Source organism: Cherax quadricarinatus, chromosome 5 (genome assembly GCF_038502225.1).
Source record: "Cherax quadricarinatus isolate ZL_2023a chromosome 5, ASM3850222v1, whole genome shotgun sequence".
Taxonomy (NCBI): Eukaryota; Metazoa; Arthropoda; class Malacostraca; order Decapoda; family Parastacidae; genus Cherax; species Cherax quadricarinatus.
The window spans coordinates 57035910-57062297 of NC_091296.1; the positions used below are offsets into that span (position 1 = coordinate 57035910).

At 36.9% G+C, this 26388-nt stretch overlaps 1 protein-coding gene across 8 annotated transcripts in view; it reads right to left on the bottom strand.

Annotated features, from left to right (window-relative positions):
• Positions 1–4676: 4676 nt before the first annotated feature.
• LOC128685049 (protein C-mannosyl-transferase DPY19L3) overlaps positions 4677–26388 on the bottom strand; it is a 36007-nt gene continuing 14295 nt past the window's right edge. For 3 of the 8 annotated variants that reach the window (XM_070102632.1, XM_053771494.2, XM_053771495.2), the window contains 10 exons: positions 25562–25668; positions 24400–24555; positions 21824–21938; positions 17979–18113; positions 17472–17705; positions 14966–15509; positions 11049–11272; positions 8052–8273; positions 7070–7234; positions 4677–4940 (listed from right to left, as the gene is read on the bottom strand). In XM_070102632.1, the coding sequence (XP_069958733.1) occupies positions 4782–4940; positions 7070–7234; positions 8052–8273; positions 11049–11272; positions 14966–15509; positions 17472–17705; positions 17979–18113; positions 21824–21938; positions 24400–24555; positions 25562–25668 (2061 nt within the window). In that variant the 3' untranslated portion in view covers positions 4677–4781. Of the gene's footprint in view, positions 4941–7069; positions 7248–8051; positions 8274–11048; positions 11273–14933; positions 15510–17471; positions 17706–17978; positions 18114–21823; positions 21939–24399; positions 24556–25561; positions 25669–26388 lie in introns of those variants that run through there. The other 5 variants (XM_053771496.2, XM_053771498.2, XM_053771497.2 and 2 more) reach the window with 5 other exon arrangements.

Below are 26388 nucleotides of genomic sequence, written 5' to 3' on the forward strand. Positions count from 1 at the left end.
ATATGTAAAAAAAATGAATAAGTAAGTATGTAAGTTTATTCAGGTATACACAAATACAGTTACATAGATTATCATACATAGCAGCATATGTGTAGAGAACCTGGGATAACCCAAAAAAGTCAGACAGAGTGACTTATTTCCATTGGGGTCCTTGAAATTAATTAAGTTTATTTAAGCACATTCAGAGCCGGATTTACCTATACGCTTGGCAGGCTGAAGCCTAGGCCTACAAAGCCTCCGCCCAATGTGTATAATTTTTACACATTATAATCATGGGAGAGCTCTAAACCCTTAGGGTTATAGAGTGCGTGTAAGGGGAGGGGATATGGAAGGTAGAAGTAAGCTTATTTAGGTATACACAAATACAGTTACATAGATTATCATACATAGCAACATATATGTAGACAACCTAGGATAACCCAAAAAAAGTTGGACAGTGACTTAATTCAGGGAACTGGGGCACAGATCCAGTTCCCTAGATCAAGAGCCCCTTACCATTATTATTATTACAATCAAGGGGGAAGTGCTAAACCCGGAGGATTATACAGCGCCTGGGGGGGGATGTGGAAGGCATTCAGGCTTAATTCGGGGAACTGGAGCACAGATCCCATTCCCTAAATCAAGAGCCCCTCACCAACATCAAGGAACCTTCCTTGAGGGGAGCCCCTCACCAGCATCAAGGAACCTTCCTTGGGGGGTAAAACACTGTCATAGGCCTTTCTTACACATGCTGTCACAATGCAATATAGTCTCTAAACAATCCTTCAGTAATGTTCCTTGCACTCTGTTTCAGAATAATACTGTCTTAAAACAATATCTCAACACTAGCATTGATTTCTGTATTGATTTTGTCCTGCCAGGAAAACAGTGAGATAGATAAGTTGAAAACACAGCTGTGCAAGTATACATTTACATAAATTATCATACATAGCAGCATGTGTAAATTACCTAGGATAACCCAAAGAAGTCAAAGTGACTTAATTTCAATGGGGTCCTTTTCACAAGGTCAGCAAAGCCATTCAGAAATCAGAACTGTTATTGAGTACTTGTACAAGTTTATACACTTCACTTCACAATTTTTTTTAAGCAAAATTAGAGATTTTGATGAGCTTGAGCAACAAGTAAAAACCACCTTGCCAAATGTTAACTACAAAACTGTCACAAGGAGAGAAAGAGTAAGGAAACGGCAAGGAAATGAGGGAGGGACAGCTGGTCCTGATGAACTCTCTTGAAGAGATAAGTTTGCAATAAAGTCCTTTATTCCTATACATACTAGATGCACTTGAAACCAGTTTAAGATCTACCGTGTACAGTGATGTTGCCCAAATGTTTTCCTTTCTTACTAATCTGAAGGGAATCACAGTAAATGGAGCAAATCAGACACTCTTTAGATATCTTAGTGTCTGTATTGTTATGTTCGCAAGAAAGCTGTAAATGTGTAAGGGTCACACAGCACCTGGAAAAGGTTTCCTTAAAAGCAGGATTGTCTGAAAGAACTTTGGTTTGTGCTAGCAGTATCAGAGGTAGCTTGGGCAGAGGAACAAGAGCCCACACTACTACATAATGGAGTGCTCAAGAATCTAGGCCATCAGATATGATGAACCAGGACATTTAGAACTCTTTAACCACCTCATACACTCTGAAAAAATGAAATTTTTTTTCATACCTCTTATCTTGAAATTATGAGCACTGGAGACTGCTGATCTAGACTTCAGCAGTATAAGCTGAGACGGGTGGAGCTATAATTTTATCACTGCAGTATATTCAATAATCATTGAAAAGTGCTAAACCTGTAAGGGTCATACAACACCTGCAAACTGGGATGTATTTAAGTTTGATTCAAGGGATGGATAACTCTAATTCCTTGGATCAAGAGGCTTTCACCAGCATCAAGGTACCCCTCTTCAAGGAATATTCAAGGGGAGGTACCAGATCCTTTGGGTAAGGTGTTGCTCATCCATGAGTGAAAACTTCAAACAAGGGTTTTTCTACAGAGCATCTTGTTAAAATGTTTCATTAGGAGAAAAAATCAAATAATATTTACATTATAATAAAGTAATATTTACATTATTATTATAATCATAACTAAGCACTAAACCAATGAGGGTACTGTATAATATTTACAGATCACTACCAGAGGTTAAATTTTCACTCTGTCTTGAATGGTCTTGACCTGACTGACACTGCCTAACGACATACATTTTTTTTTTTCAACGAACCAGCCGTCTCCCAGAGGCAGGGTGACCTAAAAAGTTTTTCTTTTTAGGTCACCCTAATTATTATTATTATTAAAATCAAGGGGGAAGCGCTAAACCCAGAGGATTATACAGCGCCTGGGGGGGATGTGAAAGGCAATCAGGCTTAATTTGGGGAACTGGATCACAGATCCAATTCCCTAAATCAAGAGCCCCTCACCAACATCAAGGATAGGTCACCCTAAAAGAAAAAGAAAAACTAACGTTTTTCTTTTTACATTTAGTAATTTATGCAGGAGAAGGGGTTACTAGCCCCTTGCTCCCAGCATTTTAGTCACCTCTTATGACACACATGGCTTACAGTGGAAGGATTCTTCTCCCATGGAGATGAAAGGAAATACAGTGGTACCCCAAGTTTCATACACCTCCCAACTCAAACAATTATGTAAGTGTATTATCGTAAGTGCTTTTGTAAGTGTATTTTTGGAGGTCTGAAACAGACTAATCTAAATTACATTATTCCTCATGGGAACAAATTCATTTGGTAACGGCACTCGAAGAGCCTTCTGGAATGAATTATAGCCGAAACTTGGGGTACCACTGTACATAGTTGTAGTGAGAAGGTTGGAGGGAGGGATAAAGGCAGTTTTGCATGTGATGGGCTTGGACATCCAGCAGACATGTATGAACATGTTAGATAGGAGTGAGTGGAGGTAAGTGATTTATATGACTTGACATCCTATTGGAGTGTGAACAAGGTAACATTAATAGATGGATATAGGGAAACTGGTTAGCTGGACTTAAGATAAGATAAGATTTCGTTCGGATTTTTAACCCCGGAGGGTTAGCCACCCAGGATAACCCAAGAAAGTCAGTGCGTCATCGAGGACTGTCTAACTTATTTCCATTGGGGTCCTTAATCTTGTCCCCCAGGATGCGACCCACACCAGTCGACTAACATCCAGGTACCTATTTGCTGCTAGGTGAACAGGACAACAGGTGTAAGGAAACGTGTCGAAATGTTTCCACCCGCCGGGAATCGAACCCGGGCCCTCCGTGTGTGAAGCGGGAGCTTTAGCCACCAGGCCACCGAGGTGGGAAGTACAGTGCCTGCACTCTCAAGGTGGAGAGAGGATATCTGCAGTTTGGAGGGGCATCTGAACTGTAGTACTGGCACACCTCTGGCAAGACAGTTATAATGTAAGTGATGGTGAAAGTGTTTCTTCTTCAGGTTGCCCTGCCTCAGTGGGAGACGGCTGGTGTGTTTAAAAAACATATATAATGTTTTTGTCTGTATCTGCAAGTTGTTATACCAAACATGTATGTACAGGAGCACCTCGCTTATGCAGCAGGTTAGGTTCTGGGATACTGCTGTAAAGTGAATCGTAGCTCTTTTCATTTTCAAATGTGTATAAAAGCCTTATAACATGTTTACACTATCATATATTAAGTGAGCAATAGAGCTAGGCCTAAAAAATGCACATACATTACACACACATTACTTCAAATATTTTCATCCTTAGCTCATAGTTAGTGGTGAATATATTTACTGCAGGAAATCTGAATAAATGAAGAATGAGTATAACTGAAAACAGCTGTATTAGTGAAACACCATAAAGCAAGGCCCACCTGTATTGTATTTTCTACATTGTTGAATTTACAAACTAAGAGCAGTTATACTACATAAACAACTTACCTACCTACCTTCTGGCAGTTAGGGTAAGCAATGTATCATGCTATTCCAATGGAGACAGCTTTGAACATCAATACATATGATTATCATTATTCTTATATTTAAGGAGAAGCAATTAACCCATAGGGATTATGCAACACCTGTGGGAAGGAAGGCAATCAAGCTTGATCCAAGAAGTGAAAAATAGCTTCAATTCCTTGGGTGAAGACCTTTTTACCAGCATCAAAATCCCACTTCTGAAGAAACCCTAGTTAGCCAATACATGCAAGCATAGGTACAGACACTTAGTACATAACCAATCTTCATGGGTACCATGGCTCATTTGGGTCAGTGATGAGTGAGCAACATCACTGAAAGTTTAAAAATCTATAAACATGTGAAATACATAATCACATTTTTTCCAACTTTTGAAGCTTTAGATGTAACAGGAAGCACTGGAAGGTTCTGTGTGATAAGGCTTGAGCAGCCATCAGGCATGTGTGAGCTTCTTAGACTGGAGTGGACACAAGTGGTTTGTAGGCAAGGTAATCCTTGCTTACAAACCACAGATTTGGAGAACAGAATTTCTCAGTTTTGAATCCTAGGGGAAGTAATTACACTGAATGCACTTTGAAGATTAGGTGGGGATATAGCAGTGCTGTGAATCAAATTAATTGTGATTTTGTGAGCATCTGGAAAGAGGTATGGCTTGAGTGACAGCGAATTCATTTCCCTTTTTGAGTCACCCTACCTCAATGAAAAGTTTCTGGTGTACTGTATTAAAAATACTAAAAAAAATACATTAATAATACTGGTAATACCTTTTATTTTCAAGCAATACATTATTACACTGGTATAAATTTGGGACAATAATCTGTAAACTTAGAAAATTTATAAGTATTTACTCGTTTTGGCTAAGTGACAGCAACTCTGTACACTCTGAACGTTTTATTACTTAAAACTAGAGAGAAGAAGCGATTGTATTCTGCTATTTTGTAACGAATCTTGTCACAAAATCTTCCATACAGAGGCTCAATTAAGCCTGGAATATCTTGTCCTCCATATTCAGGCATCTGAAATAAAGTACAATTTGATATATCAGTAACACATAAATATCCTGCCTTCATAATGCAGTTCTCATAGACATTCACAGAAGCTCACTCATATACAGGTACCATACTGTACTGTAAAAAAAATAAATTATTTGCTTTTAATATCTTAATTATCTCATTTTGAATTTTAGGTATCTCTCTCTGCAGCACAAACTACCAGTACAATAATGGTCTGCTATTCATGGCAGGTGTGTTCCTGAGACTTGACACAAGCTTATCCATGAAAGTACCCATGTACCCAAAGAATGAGTATTTTCATACAAGTAATTATTTTTCCTGTGTAACCCTACCTCAGCGAGAAATGGCTAATATGGAAAAAAAAAGATTGGGTACAAACAATTTTTTCTTTTAGCATTTTGGCCATTTCCCACAAAGGCAGGGTGACCCAAAAAGAAAGAAAAAAACTTTCATCATTCAACATTTTCACCACCACTCATACATAATCACTGTCTTGGCAGAGGCGCTCAGACACGATAGCTTAGATGTCCCTCCAAACTGCCAATATCCCAAACCCCTCCTTTAAAGTGCAGGCATTGTACTTCCCACTTCCAGGACTCGAGTTCGGCTAACTGGTTTTCCTGAATCCCTTCACAAAATATTTCTCTGCTCACACTCCAACAGCTCGTCAGGTCCCAAAAACCATTCGTCTTCATTCACTTCTATCTAATACGCTCATGCACGCTTGTTGGAAGTCCAAGCCCTTCACCCACAAAACCTCCTTTCCCCACCCTCCCTCCAACCTTTTCTAGGAAGACCCCTACCCCGCCTCCTTTCCCCTACAGATTTATATGCTCTCCAAGTCATTTTACTTTGTTCCATTTTCTCTAAATGACCAAACCACCTCAACAACCCCTCTTCAGTCCTCTGACTAATACTATTAGTAACTCCACACCTCCTCCTAATTTCCACACTACAAATTCTCTGCATAATATTTACACCACACATTGCCCTTAGACATGACATCTTCACAGCCTCCAGCCTCCTCCTCACTGCAGTATTTACAATCCATGTTTCACACCCATATAAGAGTGTTGGTACCACTATACTTGCGTACATTCCCTCTTTGCTTCCATGGATAACGTTTTTTGTCTCCACAGATACCACAATGCACCACTCACCTTTTTTCCTTCATCAAATCAGTGTTATTATACCCAAAATGATGAGGAATCATATGCTAGTATCATCTGGCACACTTCCAATCCAGGTTCCAATACCTGGATTGGAACATTATTAACATTCTTTCAACAAACCAGCCGTATCTTACAGAAATATTTAATGGTTACATTATTAACATTCTTTCAACAAACCAGCCATATCTTACCAAGGCAGAGTGGCCCAAAAAGAAAAAGAAAAGTTTCTCTTTTTAAATTTGGTAATTTATACAGAAGGGGTTACTAGCCCCTTGCTCCCGGCAATCTAGTTGCCTCTTACGACACACATGGCTTATAGAGGAAGGATTCTTTTCCACTTTTCCATGGAGATGGCCGACGTGTTAAAAAAAAAATACAATTACAGTACAGCCTCTCCTCACTTAGCAACATCTCGTTTACTGATGCCTCGGACTTAATGTATATTAGAGCTGATTTCCTCTATTCTGTTTATTACAATATACAGTACACTACTTGTAAACATTTAAAAATACGTATACCAGAAATGTTATAAATGGTGCAAAAGTGACATTAAAACAATATGAAAGATGGTTGACACAAACCCACTACCATTATAGTATGTTCCTCACTAAGTGACGAATTTGTTTACCGACGCCATCTTAGGAACGGAACTCAGTTGTTAAGTGAGGAGAGGCTGTATCTCCATGGGGAAGTGGAACAGAATTCTTCCTCCATAAGCCATGTGTGTCATAAGAGGTGACTAAAATGCTGGGAGCAAGAGGCTAGTAACCCCTTCTTCTGTATATATTATTAAATGTAAAAAGAAAAACTTTTGTTTTGCTTTTTATGTCACCCTACCTCAATGGGATATAGTCGGTTTGATTAAAAAAAAAATTATAATTATGTAATAACCTGCTGTCAAGTTTAAAAACTGATAGTGGAGTGATTACAATACTCTACAAATATGGAAACAAAACTTACATGCCCATTATGAAGATCAATAATATCTGTTAGTCTGCAAAGAGGGTGCTGCTCATCAGGAGGAATAAAACAAATACTGTCCTCCAGGATAATGTGTGTTGCTCCAGCACTCTTTAAAGCAGCATATACGACTTCTGGAGTTTCCTTACCGTATATCTGGTAAATCTGGAAATAAAGGCTACATGACCACATTATGGAAGTGAATGGGCAGCTCCAATAGTTTTATATATGAAGAACACAGGAGCGGGAATCTAGTTGGAAGACGGGGCTAAAGGACATGTTTTGTAGCAGTTATCATTATTATTTTTTTATCAGCACATTGGCCATTTCCCACTAAGGTAGGGTGACCCAAAAAAGAAGAAACACTTTCATCATCACTCACTCCATCACTGTCTTGCCAGAGACATGCCTACACTACAGTTAAAAACCTGCAACACTGGGGGTTAATGGATTTTTTGGAGGACTTCATTACAACCCTTACCCTCCTTGGTGTCACCCACAGAAGTGCAATTAAAGAATGAGGTTAATCCTATCTCCTGACACATAATAGTATCTTCAACCTTAGGTTCTAATGAAAAAAAAAAAAAACAAGACGTGAGAACAATTAGTTAGACTGTGTTAGTGGATAAAAAAAAGTTGAGGGGTAGGTTTGGTCAAGGATTGAATTTTAATAAAATTCAAGTGGTTTCTCCCAATATACAAATTAGTTGAAATATTGGACTGCTGTGGATATTTTGCTGAACTGTGTTGGTACTAGACTTCAGTAATGCTACTGAGAATATAAGCTGGTATTAAAGATCAAGTTTTAGTTTGCATATTTTAACCTCCTTATCTTATAATACTCTTCAGTATTTTCTGGTGTGGAAAATGGTTTGTAATGATGAGGATGAGGAGAGTTCAAAAAATCAGGTGTTGGAAATGCCATGGAGTCACCACAGTTCTGACAGAAATGAAATACTGTATATACTATGGCTGGCCTTACCTGGTGTGTGCGTTGTCTCAGCCATGAATCTTCATAGTGTGGGTGATTAGTTATGTGTCTACCTGTGCACAGCTTTACTCCTGCTAATAACTGCATGGAGCCTGCAAACACTGCTTCAGGAGGAGTAGAAGACTGAATCCACTCCATCAGCTCAACAGTGTCAGGGTCCCAGAACTCATACACTTCTTCTGGCCATAATTCTGATAATATCTTGCCCCAATACTGAAAGAATAACATAGAAATTTAAATTTACAGAAATATATAAGAAAACCCAATACAGTATAGCACACTAATATACATGCAAGAGTCTGTGGTAGCACTGAGTTATCAAAACGATTTTGTAATTACAATGCATATAAGGACCATGTTAATGCAACTGTAAAGCAGTGTTTATATATTCTCATTACCACCTGCCCTTTTGTAGTCTTGAAGTTAATAATGTGCAGAATATGCAAGTACATGTAATGGCTTTGGATAGGTTAGTAAGAAGAAATACTCAAATCTATAATACTGTGCATACAGAGTACATTAAACCTAAGGAATTTAATCAGCGGTCAGCAATGCTTAACTGACAGTTCCTACCAGTCATCCAGCACAACAAGATCCCAAATCTACACAAGTGTGATAAAGTTGCCATTTTCAAATTTGGCATAGTTTCCAGGACCAAGATATGCCAGAATGCCATCAGTGGCTACTGGAGAGTGTCACTGTTTAATGCTGCATCAAAATGGATGACATTCCATATGCTGCCACCATTTCTATTGTTATTTTTTTTTCAACAAACTGGCCATATCCCACCAAGGCAGGGTGACCTAATAAGAAAAAACAAAAGGTTCTCTTTTTAAACTTAGTAATATATACAAGAAAAGAGGTTACTAGCCCCTTGCTCCCGGTATTTTAGTCGCCTCTTACGACACACACGGCTTATGAAGGAAGAATTCTGTTCCACTTCTCTATGGAGAGTCTAATGTTATTATCTAATTATAATTTTGTGAGGGGGATGGGGTACACTGCTGGTCTTCATGTATTATCATGATTAAGGGCAGCTCATAAGTACAGTGCCAATAAATTAACTATCAATCCACTGGTGTGTATCATTTTGCAGTTACAGGAGAAGATACACTCATGGTATCCCTTCTTTAATGTTTAATTTGTCACATACAGTATTTTCAAAAGTTTTATGTGGCTGTAGCAAACAAAACTTTCTTGATCTCATTCCAGCAGTCTACCACTATTCATTCCAGCAGTCTACCATTATTTATTAACACATTGGCCATCTCATGAGGTAGGGTGACCCAGAAATAGAAACACACTCTTTAAAATGTATGAATACATCCACTTCCTCAATACTCCCTCCCTCAAATCTGATATTCAATGTTTCACTGTCTAGACGTAATTTTTTTTGTTACTCTCACCACCTTGCTTTATTGTATGTTTACTTTGAATTTCCTTCTTTTACATACCTTCTCAAATTACTCTAGCAACCTCTGCAACTGTGTCACCTGAAAAGAGCAACAGTGACAACTGCCACTCTGTATCAGTCTTTGTCTTTTAACCTAACACTTCTCCCAAACACCCTGGTATCCATGTCTTTTATCACCACATCTACAAATATGATACTTTTAACATAGCCTGTGTTCACTGAGACACTAATGTCAGAACTGTTGTGTTCATTTGCCTTTCTGTATTTATTTATTTGCAATTAAATACACTGTATACATTTTTATAGGTTTATGTAATGTACTCTAATTTAAAATACTGTACAATTAAAAATTCTGTACAGAGGTAACGTTTAGAAATTGATGTTGTGCAATGCATAAAATAATTTTTTTAACACTGGCCTTCTTCCACTGAGGCAGGATGACCCCCCCCCCTCCCCCCCAAAAAAAAAACTTTCACCATCATTTACTCTATCATTGTCTTTGCAGAGGCATGCAGATACGACAGAATGACACCTAAATGGTTGTATCTGCTTGTCTCTGCAAAGACAGTGATAGTGTGAATGATGGTGAAAGCATTTTTTTTTTTTTTTTTTTTGGGGGGGGGGGGGGGGGGAACCCAGCCTTGGTGTGAAATGGCTTGCATGTTAAAAAATGAACAGTGTAAAACAAGGATGATTTAAATAGACTAGATATGGTGGCAGTCAGGTAAATGCAGTTAAATAAAATAGGTTAGGCAATAATATCTACTATGAAGAGAACATAACTCACTATGAGAATTCGCCAAATATATAAAATCACAACTAAAATATATGTAAAAATTTTAAATTGAGTATTCAAAAAATAAAATAGAAGTCACATTAAGTTGCATTTTTTTGCTGCTGTATTAAATATTCAAATTCAAATTTTTATTTCTTTGGATGCAGTGGAAAGATAATGTAATTTACAGGTAATAAAACATTGTTAGACACAAAAGAAAGCCACTACACAGTATGCAATGCATTTTGGACAAACTAATTCTAATACTTAAAGACTACTCAAGACTTAGACCATTAACCCGTAAACGGTCCAAATGTATATATATACGTTTTTTCAACATTTGAAAGTATGTAAAAAAAGTAATCTTTTCTTTTTTTTTACATTTGAAAATGTGTAAAAAACTTTGATCTCCTTTTTTTTTTTTTTGTTATATTTGAAAATATGTAAAAAAAAACGTAGATCTACTTTTGGAGCACTACACATGTGAACGTAGATCTGCTTGGACCGTTTATGGGTTAAGTAGGATTTTTATGCAGTTAACTACAATTATATGCATGAAAATATAATGTCCTTTCAAGGCCTATGAATGGATAAAAAGAAAAATGTATGACATGGTCTGAAAAGTGGCAGGAAAGTTGAATGTAGACAAGTGTAAAGTCCTAGTCCTTGGGAATGAAAATAACCCTCATAGTTATAAACTAGGTGATGTAGAGGTTGATGACGCAGAATGTAAAAAAGACTTGGGAGTCATGGTAAGCAGAAACCTAAAGCCAAGATAACAGTGCAAGCACCAACTCACCCTGTGGCAAATGAAACCAATGTAAAAGCAGCAGATAAGCATCTTACAGAAGCCAGGAAACCACCTCGGAAAATAAGATGACATCTTTCCATACATCACTGTTATTGTACTATAAATTCTTGTGTCTGCCACAAAAACCCCAGTCAGTACACATACTGTTGGCAACCATATTACTTTTAAACGAAGAATCATAACTGCCAAAACACTCCACATGACAGACAAACCTGTAAATAAAAGTATTATACCTTACAAAGGAAAAGTAAATTAGTCTGTCAGTTGAGATTATGGAAAAAAAAATGTATACAGGTAGTAAAATATACAGGATCAGGTACCTGTAAGCTTTTCTAGAAAATGGATTCAGTTTTCATTACCATCATTAATAATGAATCTATTTTAATATCTATCAACAAAGGCTGTCTCAGAAGGTTCATATAGGAGGGACTTAGGGCTGGCAATCTAGTTGGAAGAAAGGGCTAAGAGCCTTGTCTTGAAGCACCATTATTATTATTATTATTATTATTATTGTTGCTATTGTTATTATTATATTATTATTACTATTATTATTATTTTTTTTTTTAACACATTGTCCATCTCCCACCAAGGCAAGGTAACCCAGAAAAGAAGAAACAAAAGTTTTTCTTCTTTTCACATTTAGTAATTTATACAGGAGAAGGGGTTACTAGCCCCTTGCTCCCAACATTTTAGTCACCTCTTATGACACGCATGGCTGATGGAGAAATGATTCTTTTCCACTTCCCCATAGAGATTATTATTATTATTATTATTATTATTATTATTATTATTATTATTATTTCTTTCTTTCTACAAACTGGCCATATCCCACCTAAGTAGGGTGGCCCAAAAAGAAAAACAAAAGTTTCTCTTTTTAACTCTAGTAATGTATACAGGAGAAGGGGTTACTAGCCCATTTCTCCCGGCATTTTAGTCACCTCTTATGACACACATGGCTTACGGAAGAAGAATTCTGTTCCACTTCCCCATGGAGAATTATTATTATTATTATTATTATTATTATTATTATTATTATTATTACTTGGAGGTGCTTTGGGGCTGATAGAATTTTGGGGGTCTTCATTCCTGCCCTGGCATCACCCCTGCTTAGCAGTGGTATAGCTTGAGGGGTAGCTGGGGCAACAGTTGCTTCACTTGAGCACATCTGGTCCCTTTTTGCTCTAGTCATTTTTAACTGTTGAAACATTTGGGTAATTCATGTTTCAAACAATGTTTTCCTTCCATTACAGGAAAATCACATTATTGGAAAATCACAGCTACCCAGCTATAGGCTATGAAAGATTTTCATTACAACAGTGCTAAATATCACAACACTTTTGAAAGTGGCTTAAAGTAACTTTTACCACTGTGTGAAAGTAAGGCAATTATATGTTTTCAGTGACAGAATTGTTAAATATTACTGGGCAGCAGTAAGAACGATAATGAATTCCCATTCCCGCCAGCATACTCCACCAATTTTCAAAAGTCTGAATCTGCTCACCATTAAGAACATCCATACTTATTCATGTGCCTACTACATACACAGAACAATACACACAAATATAAACCCTCCACTCAAACTTCTCACCAACTTAAACAGTACACATGACCACAACACAAGACACAGATCTCTTTTTGATATACCTCGTGTCCATATCACACTATGTAAAAACTTTATGCACATAAAGGGGCCCTAAAATATGGAATTCATTACCAGAATATATTAAAGTAACCCAGTCTGAAAATCAGTTTAAGACTCTTCTCAAAAGCCACTTAATCACCATAGACTAAATGCTAAATATTCAATACACACATACTCACCACATCATAACTTCAACAATCACTTTGAACCTCTTATCCATTGTTGACAGGAATATAACTGAACCATTTGTTTTTCACAATAAGCATTTTAGACTATATGAATATATCCTTTGTCTTATACAAATTTAATTCACTAATAATTAATAACCTACTTTTCAACTATGAAATATTTACTGTCCTACTGTACAACTATGATAAAATCCTTAGTATTAAGTAGTCTGTAAGCCAATAATGTTAAGTTGGCCCATAATGCCTAGGCATAATAGAGCCTCTCTTTGCATTGCAACCCACTATTGTAAGTATAAAATCTCAATGTACTGTTTGCAAAGACATAAAATAAATAAAATAGATAAAAATAAATAAATAAAATAATAAAATTAAATTTAAAAAATGTATATAAACCATACTACAACAGTTACTACCATAAAATAAGCTGTGTCAAAATAATAAGTGATGCCTTCAGGTAATAAGTGTTACTTTAAGGTGATAAGTGGCACTTTTGAAGATAGTAAGTGATACCATTTTTGTGTCTATCCCTCCTCCAACATGAGAACCTAACTACTCCACTGATGCATATATAATATAATGCATATACAATGTAAGTTAACCCCTTCTCCTGTATAAATCACTAAATTTATACACCCTGCTTCAGTGGGACATGGTCGGTATGTTAAAAAAAAAAAGTGTAAATTTTCCATCATGAAAGTGAACAAATATTACACTCATGTTAATCATCCGGGCAGTAGCACTTCAACCTTGTTAATCAAGGTAGATGCCCGATGGGTGTACATGCAGAAAGTCCTTAGCATGCATAGCATTTTGGGCAAACTTAAGCCTATCTTAAGACAAAAAGGGCAATAATTAATTTATTCATATGTATATGGCCTCCAGTGGTTTTAACAAAGAACATTTTTAGTGAGTTTAATTATTTTAAGGATTACAAGTTGGCTTATGATTACAGGTAATGAGGAGTCTTGCATATTACCACTAGATTTAGGAATTACAATAAAAAAAAAAAAAAAAAACATTTACTTTTATTGAGCCTAAATGTTTCAAGGATTTCAGTTTGGCTTATGATTACAGGTAATGAGGTTTCTAACATAACATGTTTTGAGAACATTCAATATATTTAAGAGTTGTGAGGATTACAAATTATGAGAATAAGAATATACTGTTTCCATATACTTGTGGCAATGAAAATATACTTTTATCATATTTAGTTGTTAGGCTATGTTAGTGAAGGAAGACTGTTTTTGTAGCAGCAGCAGTTTAGAGGATGCTGGCAGAGAGGGTGGCTCTAGAAATTTCTGGCAGGGAATTCCAGATTTTGGGTCCTTTTATATACAATGAATTTTTACAAAGCTTATGCCTGACATGGAAAATCATGTCCTGTAATTAGTCAAAACCTACCTTAGTTAATCATACAGGAAAACCTACCTTAGTTAATCATACAGGAAAACCTATCTTTGTTAATCATACAAGAAAACCTACCTTTGTTAATCATACAGGAAAACCTACCTTTGTTAATCATACAAACCTGCCTTTGTTAATCATACAGGGAAACCTACATTTGTTAATCATACAAACCTACCTTTGTTAATCATACAGGGAAACCCACCTTTGTTAATCATACAGGAAAACCCACCTTTGTTAATCATACAGGGAAACCTACCTTTGTTAATCATACAGGGAAACCTACCTTTGTTGATCATACAGGAGAAACCTACCTTTGTTAATCATACAGGGAAACCTACCTTTGTTGATCATACAGGAGAAACCCACATTTGTTAATCATACAGGGAAACCAACCTTTGTTAATCATGCAGGTACCTAATACTTACTCAAATTAGCCATGCATTTACTTAAGCATCCACATTAATAATGCAGCACCCAATACTAACCCTGGTAACCTTGAAGGTACCAATAATTCCATGTTAATGCTGCAGTAATCCAATACCAACACATGTTAATCATGCAGACATCCTATACTAAGTCATGTAATCATGCAGGGATTAATGTAAGCACAGTATTTATCAGTTACCCAATACTCACCCATGTTAACCATGCAGATATCCAATACTCACCCAAGAAGAAAACCAACTCAGGTCTTTCTTCAATAATACACTGGCCTTGGCTGCATCTACATGAACAATATACATAATCACTTTGTGCTTTATTTTTCATAACTTTTTCTGAAAAATTCTTTTCAAGTTCCGTTTCACACATGTTTTCAAACAAGTTCTTCATCTCACATTTAGAGTTCTTGGTTTTGCGCTGCTTTTCACCGTTTTTAAAATGGGATGAATGGCTATCCTCCTCATCCGTGGATGATACCTTTTGTAAATCCCCTTTACATACTGGGGAATCCTCAGCATGACATTCTAAGCATTCCTCTGGTATTTTCATTATAAAAGATTTTGCACATGATACTAAATACACAAAAACAGCAATGCTATAAACTGGAAGAAGTCCACTATCACATAGTCTTTCTAATGTTTTAATGTCAATATAGTCAAACGCTTCAGTGCACATATAGAGTCGGGAATCAAAATTTCGTGGATCTCCCATTTGTAGTTTTGCAAAGAGGAGTTGATACACATGAGAATCTGCATCTATATTTAAAAATATCTGGAATAAATAAAAAAATAATTACAGATAAAGAATATTAAATACGAAATTCACATTCAAATGTGTGCATGTCTGTGTATGTATATTTTGTTTTTGTTTCACATTTTTTTTTTTTTTTTAACAAGTTGGCCATCTCCCACCGAGGCAGGGTGACCCAAAAAGAAAGAAAATCCCCAAAAAGAAAATACTTTCATCATCATTCAACACTTTCACCTCACTCACACATAATCACTGTTTTTGCAGAGGTGCCCAGAATACAACAGTTTAGAAGTATATATGTATAAAAATACACAATATATCCCTCCAAACTGCCAATATCCCAAACCCATCCTTTAGAGTGCAGGCATTTTACCTCCCATTTCCAGGACTCAAGTCTGGTTATATAAAATAACCGGTTTCCCTGAATCCCTTCACTAAATATTACCCTGCTCACACTCCAACAGCTTGTTAGGTCCCAAATACCATTTGTCTTCATTCTCTCTTATCTAGCACGCTCAGAAGCTAAAAAAAGACATAACAAGAGCAAGGTATGAACAAAATGTTGAATAATAGAGACTTACACTTTATTATGTTTTTTATAGAGACTTACACTTTATTATGTTTTTTATAGAGACTTACACTTTATTATGTTTTTTATAGAGACTTACACTTTATTATATTTTTTAGACTTACACTTTATTATGTTTTTAGAGACTTACACTTTATTACATCTTTATCACTTATCAGCTCACTGTCTCTACCACCAATAATCAACATATATGTAGAGGTATTTACTGGGTTGAGGGCAAGGAACTAGTAACCCCTTCTCATGTATACATTACTAAATGTAAAAAGAACAAAAACTTTCTTCGTTTTTGGGTCACCCAGCCTCGGTGGGAGACAGTCAGTGTGTTAAAAAAAATTACCGTGTTTAACTGAATGACTTGCACAACATTTGTTTAGTCAGCCTTAGTGCTGTTAGGCATCACCAGTCAAGTGGTAGAAAAACCTTTCTTGAGCTGTGAGTGAACTACCATATTTGCTGTAGTGAGGACAAAGTTGCTGTAATTCTGGTAAGTGTGGTAAATGATTATCTTAAGTGAACATGTTTAGGAAGCTTGTGACCTGAGGACTGTTTGGTTAACTAAGGCTGGCATTAAAACTGTTAGCAATTATTAAGTGATTTTTCTTAAACATGATTAGGTCTCTGAGGCAGCCATTGGTAATACATGCTCTGAGTATAATAAGGACATGTATATGATGAAGTGTTCTGCGAGAGCAGTTTGATGTGTATTCATGGGGAGACACTAAACTCAGGGTCATACAGTGCCTTGGGAATAGGAATGGTGGAATGTGGATGGGGTAGGGGTGGGGAAATGAAATTTGATCTGAAAGGGAGGGTAGCTCCATTTCCTTGGATCAAAAGCCCTTCACCAGCATCATGTCACCTGTCTTTGAAGAGTGTAGTGTACTACTCAAGTCTTTTATGTGGAGGCAAGTACAAAGCCTGAGCCTGCAGTGTGAAGGGGTGGAGATGTTGCAGCATGGAGAATCATTTGTTTTGTGTCTGCACACTTCTGGCAAGACAGCTATTGAATGAATGATAGTCAATGTCTTTTTTTGGTGGTGGTAAGGAGGGGGTCATTCTTCCTTGATGGAAGATGATGAATGTGGAAGAAAAAATAAATATCCAGGGTGAACAGGATGTCCTTGCCAATGGGTTTATAACTTTTCTAGGGCTCGAAACTGATAAGCTGCTAGATACTAAGCATAACCCACAAAATTGTAATGACACAATTGCAAACAAACCATACCACAGGTGGGGATAGAACCCGCAGACAAAGAGTCATAACGCGTCGGTCTGGAGTTTTATGACTCTCTGACCGTGGGTTCTATCCCCACCCATGGTATGGTTTATAGTAAGCATAAATTTACATTTAGTCCAGCAGAGTGGAAAGAACATATTATCAATATATTAAATACCTTAATACTGCCATTGATGAGCACTGTTACAAACAACAGCAAAGATAACTCTGCTGTTGTAATAATCATTCTGATCACTGAGCCCATGGTTCTATCAGGGGTGTGTGTTGCACTCAGGATAAGGGCTGGTACCACCATGGAGAGTGCTGGAGAAGATATAACCAGTGGAGGGTTGGCTTGAATAGTACATGAAACCAGCAGTGATGCTCCCAGCACTAACACCAGCTTGTTGACCTATCACAAGACATTTTATCATTTATTATGTCCACATAGTATATGTGAAAACAAAATAAAATAAATGAATACACCTGTTATTTACTCTAAAGGTAATGTATGGTTAGAGCCGCTTAAATAAATTGTGACCACAAACTGTATTCAGTGCCTAGCTGCTACTACTAACACACTACCATGGACTGAGACCTGCAAAGAATCAGGAATGGTCAGATAAATTCATGTGTCAATTAATAGGACCTTACAGCATGTGGTGAAAAACAAAGTTTCACATACCTTTGCTGCTGACAGAAGAAGTAGCCTCCCAAGGGAAACCAAGCAAAACAGCTGACACAGTAGAATAAATGCAGCAAACTGCCAGCTCTGAAGGAACACCACACTCATTATGAAGATGACTGCCAGCTTAACAATCTGGAAAACCAATAAAATATAAATTAAAACAATCAAGCTATGAACATTACCTACATATAGCATGCTCTATTACATTTCTAAAAAATACTTCTTTTTCCTTCAGCACACTGGCAGTCTCTCACCAAGTTAGAGCAGCCTCGAAAAAGAGGAAAAACTTTCACCATCATTCGTTCAACCACTATCTTGCCAGAAGTGTGCTGACATCACAATTCAGATGACCCTCTGAACTGTATCATTCCAACCCCTCCATCAGAGGGGTGGGGATGTACAATGCAGGCACAGCATTTCTCACTTCCAGAACTTGAGTCTGGCTAAACGCTAAATACATATTACTGTACTTTAAATTCAAAATAGTGTACTGATATTCTAGGTAATATAACCCAAACAGCATTATGATTTTTGTGTAAATACTACTCACTTTTTAAATTAAGGCGATTCACTAACATCATACATAATTTTATTAATTTTTCATTTTTCATTTAGACCTCCAGTATCTATCAATTAAAAAATAAACAATGTAAAGCATGCTTGCTATATCACTTACAACTATATTACTCTTTTCAAAGTTTAAGATTTGTAAAAAAAATTATAATTTTAAAATTTAAGAGGAATAGACTGTTGTTGGGAGTTGACATGTGAGTGGATGGATTTATGAAGGATGAGGTTAATCATAGAATCGATGAAGGAAAAAAGGTATATGTGGAGACAAAAACGTTATCTACGGAGGCAAAGAAGGGAATGTACAAAAGTATAGTGGTACCAGCACTCTTATATGGGTGTGAAGCTTGGGTTGTAAATGTAGCAGCGAGGAGACGGCTGGAGGCAGTGGAGATGTCCTGTCTAAGGGCAATGTGTGGTGTAAATATTATGCAGAAAATTCAGAGTGTGGAAATTAGGAAAAGGTGTGGAGTTAATAAAAGTATTAGTCAGAGGGCTGAAGAGGGGTTGTTAAGATGGTCTGGTCATTTAGAGAGAATGGATCAAAGTAGAATGATATGGAGAGCGTATAAATCTGTAGGGGAAGGAAGGTGGGGTAGGGGTCATCCTCGAAAAGGTTGGAGGGAGGGGGTAAAGGAGGTTTTGTGGGTGAGGGGCTTGGACTTCCAGCAAGTGTGCATGAGCATGTTAGATAGGAGTGAATGGAGACGAATGGTATTTGGGACCTGATGAGCTGTTGGAGTGTGAGCAGGGTAATATTTAATGAAGCAATTCAGGGAAACCGGTTATTTTTATATAGCCAGACTTGAGTCCTGGAAATGGGAAGTACAATGCCTGCACTTTAAAGGAGGGGTTTGAGATATTGGTAGTTTGGAGGAATATGTTGTGTATCTTTATATGTATATGCTTCTAAACTGTTGTATTCTGAGCACCTCTGCAAAATCAGTGATTATGTGTGAGTGAGGTGAAAGTATTTTCTTTTTGGGGATTTTCTTTCTTTTTGGGTCACCCTGCCTTGGTGGGAGATGGCCAACTTGTTAAAAAAAAAAAGACTATACAGCATTTATAAAAAAAAAATCCAGATAGCACCAGGAGCATTGTGTACGCTAATGGTAGCTTATGAGTGTGGCTTCATAAAACAATGCAGTATGTTTATGTTCTTCAGTGCTGTCAGATCTCCCTTGGATGGGAGGGAGGGACAGCTAGGTATCTAACAGACTCTTGAACTATTTCTTCACAGAGCAGTAGAACAATGGAATGGATTACAAAAGTCCAGTCATAAATGCTACAATAACAGAAATTTTAAAAGATTATATTATACTTTAAATGGATTGACAGGATTCAAACCCATGGACTAGCACTCAAAAAAGTACTAGTACAACACAGTAACAACCACACCACAGAGGGTCATAAGTGACAACCCATCCAGAAAACTCTTTTACCTGAAGAGACAATCACAATCTGCAACTCACTTGTGGGTTTTTGTGGAGACTACATGACCACACTAGCAGGTGTAAGTCTCTATAAAAAATATAATAAAGTGTACTATAACTCTAGTCCATTCTAAATTATTTGTCAACATGCTGAAAACTTATAATAAAACAAATGTAACCATTTGATAGGAGCTCTATAACAATAATCCATGATCTTGCATTCCTAAGATTTATTATGAACTTTCAGCACATTGACGCATGAATTAGAAAGGATTCAGCACCGAAGACCCTATCAAAGCTTTCAGAGATGGTACAACTCCCACCAGACCCCAAAGCAAAGCCTGCACTAGTCAAGACTCAGCAGAAGCATGGGTGAAAGGCAGTGAGTGAACGAGACTGCCCTCTCAGAATTTCATTTCCACAGATGCTTACATGGGCCAGAACCAACTGCAGGGAGATGAATCACCCCAGCTTAGTAAGAAGGAAAGCAAGGAGTAAGGTACAGCTGACAAGGGACTGGTAAAAAGATAAATGCACTAGAAAAGATAAAGAGGACAACTGACTACAGAGAGAAGAGATAAAGAAATTCCTGAGAGACTGCAATAAATTCCATGTATATTTCCATCCAATGAATTTCATACCAGAGTGGGCCGAGAAAGATCTGGCCTCCAGTAAAAGAAATAAATGGTAAATCTGTAGCAGTAGTAGTCCTGGAAAGGAACATCAGTACAGATAAAGGAGAGGCCTTAGAATAATTGACTGTATTCCCTGAAAAGTAACACTGCTGTCAGAGGGTAAAAGGTGCTTCAGGAGACCACTGCAATGTTGCCAGGATGATGTAGCCCTCCAGGCAAAGAGAAAAAGAGGGAGAGATGACAGCAAGGTAACTGGACACTCCTGCAAATAAGCAGACAGTAAGAGAGGCAAAGGGCAGCAGGCACTATTGGGAAAGAAAGAATGGTGATGATACCCAGGTAGAAGTAATGATTTCTAGCAATTTAGTTCTACAAACTGATACACTGAGGGTGGCACGGGTAATAACTGCTCTGGATATGTTTTCATTCAGTGTTTTATTCATGATTCCAATAATATTTTTTAACATACCAGTCATCTCCATCGAGGAAGAGTGACCAAAAAAACTAAACACATTCACTACCATTCCTTTAATTACTGTGTTGCTGGAAATGTGTTGATATCACATTTCAGGTGACCCTCTGAATTGCAACATCCTCACCCCCTCATTCAGAGTGCAGGCACTCTAATGGACTTTAAGGAGTGCAAGTGGGAACTTAGTCAGCTGCTAACATGCCTGTTTAATGCAGCAATCCAAACTGGTGTTGTGCCAGAGATGTAGAAGATGGCTAATTTAATTATCTTTAAATAGTGGGATAAGTCAATTCCATCAAATTAGTGCCCAATAAACCTGACATCAATTGTAGGCAAATTGCTAGAATCCATTACAGACAATATAATACGCAGCCACCTTAAGGTCCAACTAACTGGTTTCCCCGAATTCCTTCGTACACATTAGTTTGCTTACACTCCAACAGCACCTCAATCCATAAAAACCACATGTTTAGTATTTACTTATAAAAACACTAAGTGACCATCAACAAGGATGCACTATTAAAAATTATAATGTGTATTATATTTTTGTTTAGTCATATATACAATATATTAATTTAAAATAAAATGTACAGAGGCAGTCTCAATTTATTAACTACATGTATACTTAAAACAGAAGAGAAAAAGGGAAAACTCTATGGTTTTGGGACAATATATATTATACAATTTTTATTTTCACTATAAAATTATTACATCTGGTTTTGATCCACTAACCTGACATCTGCCTGATTTGATGAAGGTGCACATAACAAATATTTGAAAAAAAAGAAAAGGAATAGCAAAACTCTCTCTCAGAGGCACAGTGTAGTTTACTCTGGTTGTATCAATCCTGTAAAATACAACAAAAAAAATTTAAGTTATAATAATAATAATAATAATCTTTATTTCTACAAGCATATGTACAAGATATACAGACCTAGCTGACATCAATGATATAATATATAGAAAGCCCCTGGTTACACAGAGTGTTTTGGGGAAATTAGGTTAAGTTTGTCCCCAGGATACAACCCCCTAGTCAGCCGACACCCAGGTACCTATTTACTGCTAGGTGAACAGGGACAGCAGGTGTGAGCTGAGTGTGCTGCCAACAGAGCTACAGGACACCCAACAAACCTTACATAAGAATGCAAACATTAGTTGAAAGCAACAACTCACATGAAATACAATATAATAACGAATAAAAAAAATGACTGATACTGTATAAAGAAGGCCACAATCAAGTCTTCTTACTCGCCACCCTTGAATGTGGTGTCAGCACAAGGACGGCACTAAGGAGGTGCTTCAACCTCCCAATAAAAAGTAATAATAATAATAATGTTTCAATCAGGTCTCCTAGCCTTCCCTTCAAGCCTGATAACCATCCCTAACAACTTCCCTCTCCAGTATAGAAATACTGATATCACCCTTGTGCAAGCAACTGGTCAAAGCCTAACATTTGGTGAAGTAACAAATATCGCTTTTTCTCAGACAATTAAGATACTATAATTGCTGAATAAAGTACTGAGGTAAGTGTTGTTGCAGTAAAATACTGTACAATTTAGGTGAAGAGTAAGTGAAGCACTATACAGCAAACCTTTGATTTAACTGACTAACCAAGGGTAGCAAGTGACTAATAATGGCAATTGTGGTAGACAGAGATGAGATTATTTTGCTGTGAATGTAACAAAAATAGCAAAGTCTCTAACCAACACACTTTATCAGTTGATTCTGTTTCAGCTAACCCAGCAGATTTTGTACCATATTTCCAAAGTCCATTAAATCTAAGTCACTTAACTGAGGGGTTTTCTGTGTAGATATAAAAAATTATATATGTACTTTATTGAATATATAGTGTATATTTACGAGAGAATGAGAGACCCATGACTCATATGAAATGGTAGAGAATCTTTTTCTGAAGGTAATAAAACAAAAAGTACAAAATTTGATGGAAAACTGACGAAATTCTGCTCCCACAAATTTTGCTGTGTCAGCGATATTTGCACATTGGCGATTTCACCCACTTTGAGTTTGATTTTAGGCCAATTACATTGCTGCAGTTAACCAAATTCTTAGCTATTTAACTAGAATGCCATTCATTCTATGGACTGAGTACAAGAAACTGCCCATTCACCTATTTCAACTACCAAATAAAGTGATCAGAAATTGGTAATTTGGCCAATTTCACACAAAATTCAAAAAATGCTAATTTCAAAATGTGGTCGAGAATAAACAATGCAGACATTCCTGGCACTAAAATAACATTTTCTCTGTTCATTAGTTACATCCCCAGGCTTCTCCAATATTACACCACAATTCCATTTAGAATTTTATTCACACAAAAAAATGAAATATTTACTGTTATGCAGGATACTGCATTACTGTAATAATTTCATAAATAATGTCTGTGCATTCATAAATGCATATAAGACTGGCCAGATGGATGCATATTGGATGTGTGACATCATCTGTGTACTCTGGAATATTGACAAAAATCAAACATTTCCGCTACTTTGAGCTCAATTTCAAGCTACTTTCAGTCCTGACACCAGTCAAAATCATCTTTATTTCAGTAATATATTTTCCATTCTACCAAATGAGACAAGAAACCTAGAATACAACCATAAAAAAACAAACAAAAATACACCACAAAGTGGGTGTTTTAAACCATTAAACACAGTCATAGGTTTTTTATTCCCATTATGCACTGTTTGCTTCAGGATTTTTTTATATGGTGCACACTTTCTGCAAAGGCCCAAATTTACTGCTCACAGCTTATCTGAGTGAGCTAAGCTCAAGGTGCAGAACTATGGGACTGAATCAGGCTTCAGAGCTGTAGTACTACAGGACCCACCTTCAAAGGGCTAACAAACTCTGTCTGTTAAACCAGAAATTTCTGTTATTTTTACAGACAATTCCAGATATAATGGATAAAATCCATTAAATCTATAATTTTCTATTATTGTTGCAATCCACCGAGTAAATTTCCTTTTGGATTTAACCCTTAAACTGTCCAAACGTAGATCTACATTCGTGTGTGAGGGGCTCCAAACGTAGATCTATGTTTTTTTTACATGCTTTCAAATGGGGAAAATAAAGGTCGGAGTGCTACGCACGTGAACGTAGATCTACGTTTGGAAAGTTTAAGGGTTAATGGGCCAAGTCCATTAAGTCCAAAAACTGCCATTACTGTTGCAATCATGGAAAAATGCTAAAAGGCACCCAATCCCCTTTATTAGTTAAATCAATCAAGGATTCATTGTATAACACCAATTTTAACAAGTAACAAAAAAAAATTATTAAGAAAGCCATACCTGTGAATAACAAAGAGTATTACTGTAATCATTCCAGCGAGGACAGAGCCACTAAGGTACCAAGCGGTAACATAGAGAGCAGAAATAAACACTCCATGTAGCCCAAAGACACTTGATACATAAAAAACACTGGGAGACTCTTGAGATGATAGCCATCTGAAATATTACTGCAATGAGACAATAATACACGGTATTGTGCCTTTTTGTTATTTGAGACAATAATAGCTAAATATTAAGCATTCAACAACTTATTCACTGACAAGTTTGGGGATTGTGGCAGTGAACTGGAAAGGTATAGGAGTTGGAGTGGCATATAAGTGAGCTGGAGGATTGTGAAGGTCAGTTGGAGGGGTGTGGGGGTGCTGGAGGGAAGTGGGAGTGTTGGAGGGGCATAAGGGTGTTGGTGAGCTGCAAAAATGTTGGAAGGGTGTGTTTTTGAAGGGTTTGAGTGTTGAAGGGGTTCAGGAGTGTTGGAGGGGTGTGGGAGTATTGGAAGGGTGGAGTGTTGGAAAGTTGTGGGAGTGATAGAGGGGTAATGGAGAGGTACAGAGGTGCCGGAGAGAAATGAAAGTATGTTGGAGTGATGCAAATATATATTCTAAATTAACCACTAGGCTATGACTAGAGAACAAAATCAGAACATGAAGTTCAAGATGGGTTGTGAATGATCACCAAAGCCCCAATCCACTTTTATTTAACTTCTCTTCCTTAGTGCTCAGCCATCTACAGCATGGCCTGTTAATGATGATTCTCAAGAGCAGAGTTTTAATCTCATGGCTCTCAGGATATGATTTTTCTGCCTGGTCATTTTGCAGTGATTACCCTGCAGACCTGACAGCTCCTCAGGTCTCAGTTTGAATCCCAACAATGGAGTAGATTTCTATATAGTTTATAAACATTATTATACTCAATCAAGCCTTAAAACATTAGAATAAGACATCATGGTGCAGAAAATAGACATACATAAAAGGAGAAAATACAATACAGTTTAGGATAAGATTCACATTTCAGGAAAGGGGAGACACTCGCCCAGAAATAATAAAATAGTGTTGCAAGAAAAGTGACTTTCACTTGCTGCCAAAAACTACAGAGAATAACAAGCATTTAAAAATACACAGATAAAACTAATAAAATTGAAAAAAAAAAAACCTTATGACCTTACCTGAAAGCAGCACTGAGGACAATTTCTGGCAAAACATTGAACCGGTGTATTATGTTGATGGTGCGGCCATGCTCTGTACTGTTGTCTTTCATCAGTTGATTACACCCCTGTCAAGTAACATTTTATCACATACTGTTCTCTTTCTACAGTTTCATATCATTACCTTTACATCAAACTATTATCAACAATGAGAACCATCAGAAAAAACAAAGGCTGGTTAATGAGACACATCTCTCTACATCAAACTTCTGAGTGTCTCTCACCATGTCAATTCTAGAAATTCTCTTTCCAATCCATCTCATGGCTTATGTTGAAAATAAGATACTGTACCAATGATATTAAGCAAATGTTCTATATTTGCTTACAACTGGTAAATCAATAGTTGATATAAACCCAAATGTACTCCTGTTAAGGTTGTGTGAACCACTGGTGTAGACCAGTGGTATAGACCAGTGGTGTAGACCAGTGGTATAGACCAGTGGTGTAGACCAGTGGTATAGACCAGTGGTGTAGACCAGTGGTATAGACCAGTGGTGTAGACCAGTGGTATAGACCAGTGGTATAGACCAGTGGTGTGGGCCAGTGTATGTAGAGAAATTAATAATAATAATAATTTTATTTCAGCATGATACATGTTTGTACAAAAGAGTATAACAATTGGGTGTATATACCAAAAGCCCCTTTATATACAGAGCATTTCAGGCAAACTTAAGATTAAAACTAGAAAGCCTGCTAGTTTTAGGAATGGCTTGCCATGAGTTCAAGACATGTCTATTCCCTGAATTGTTTACAATCATACATCATTACAATATGAAGATTTTGCAAAT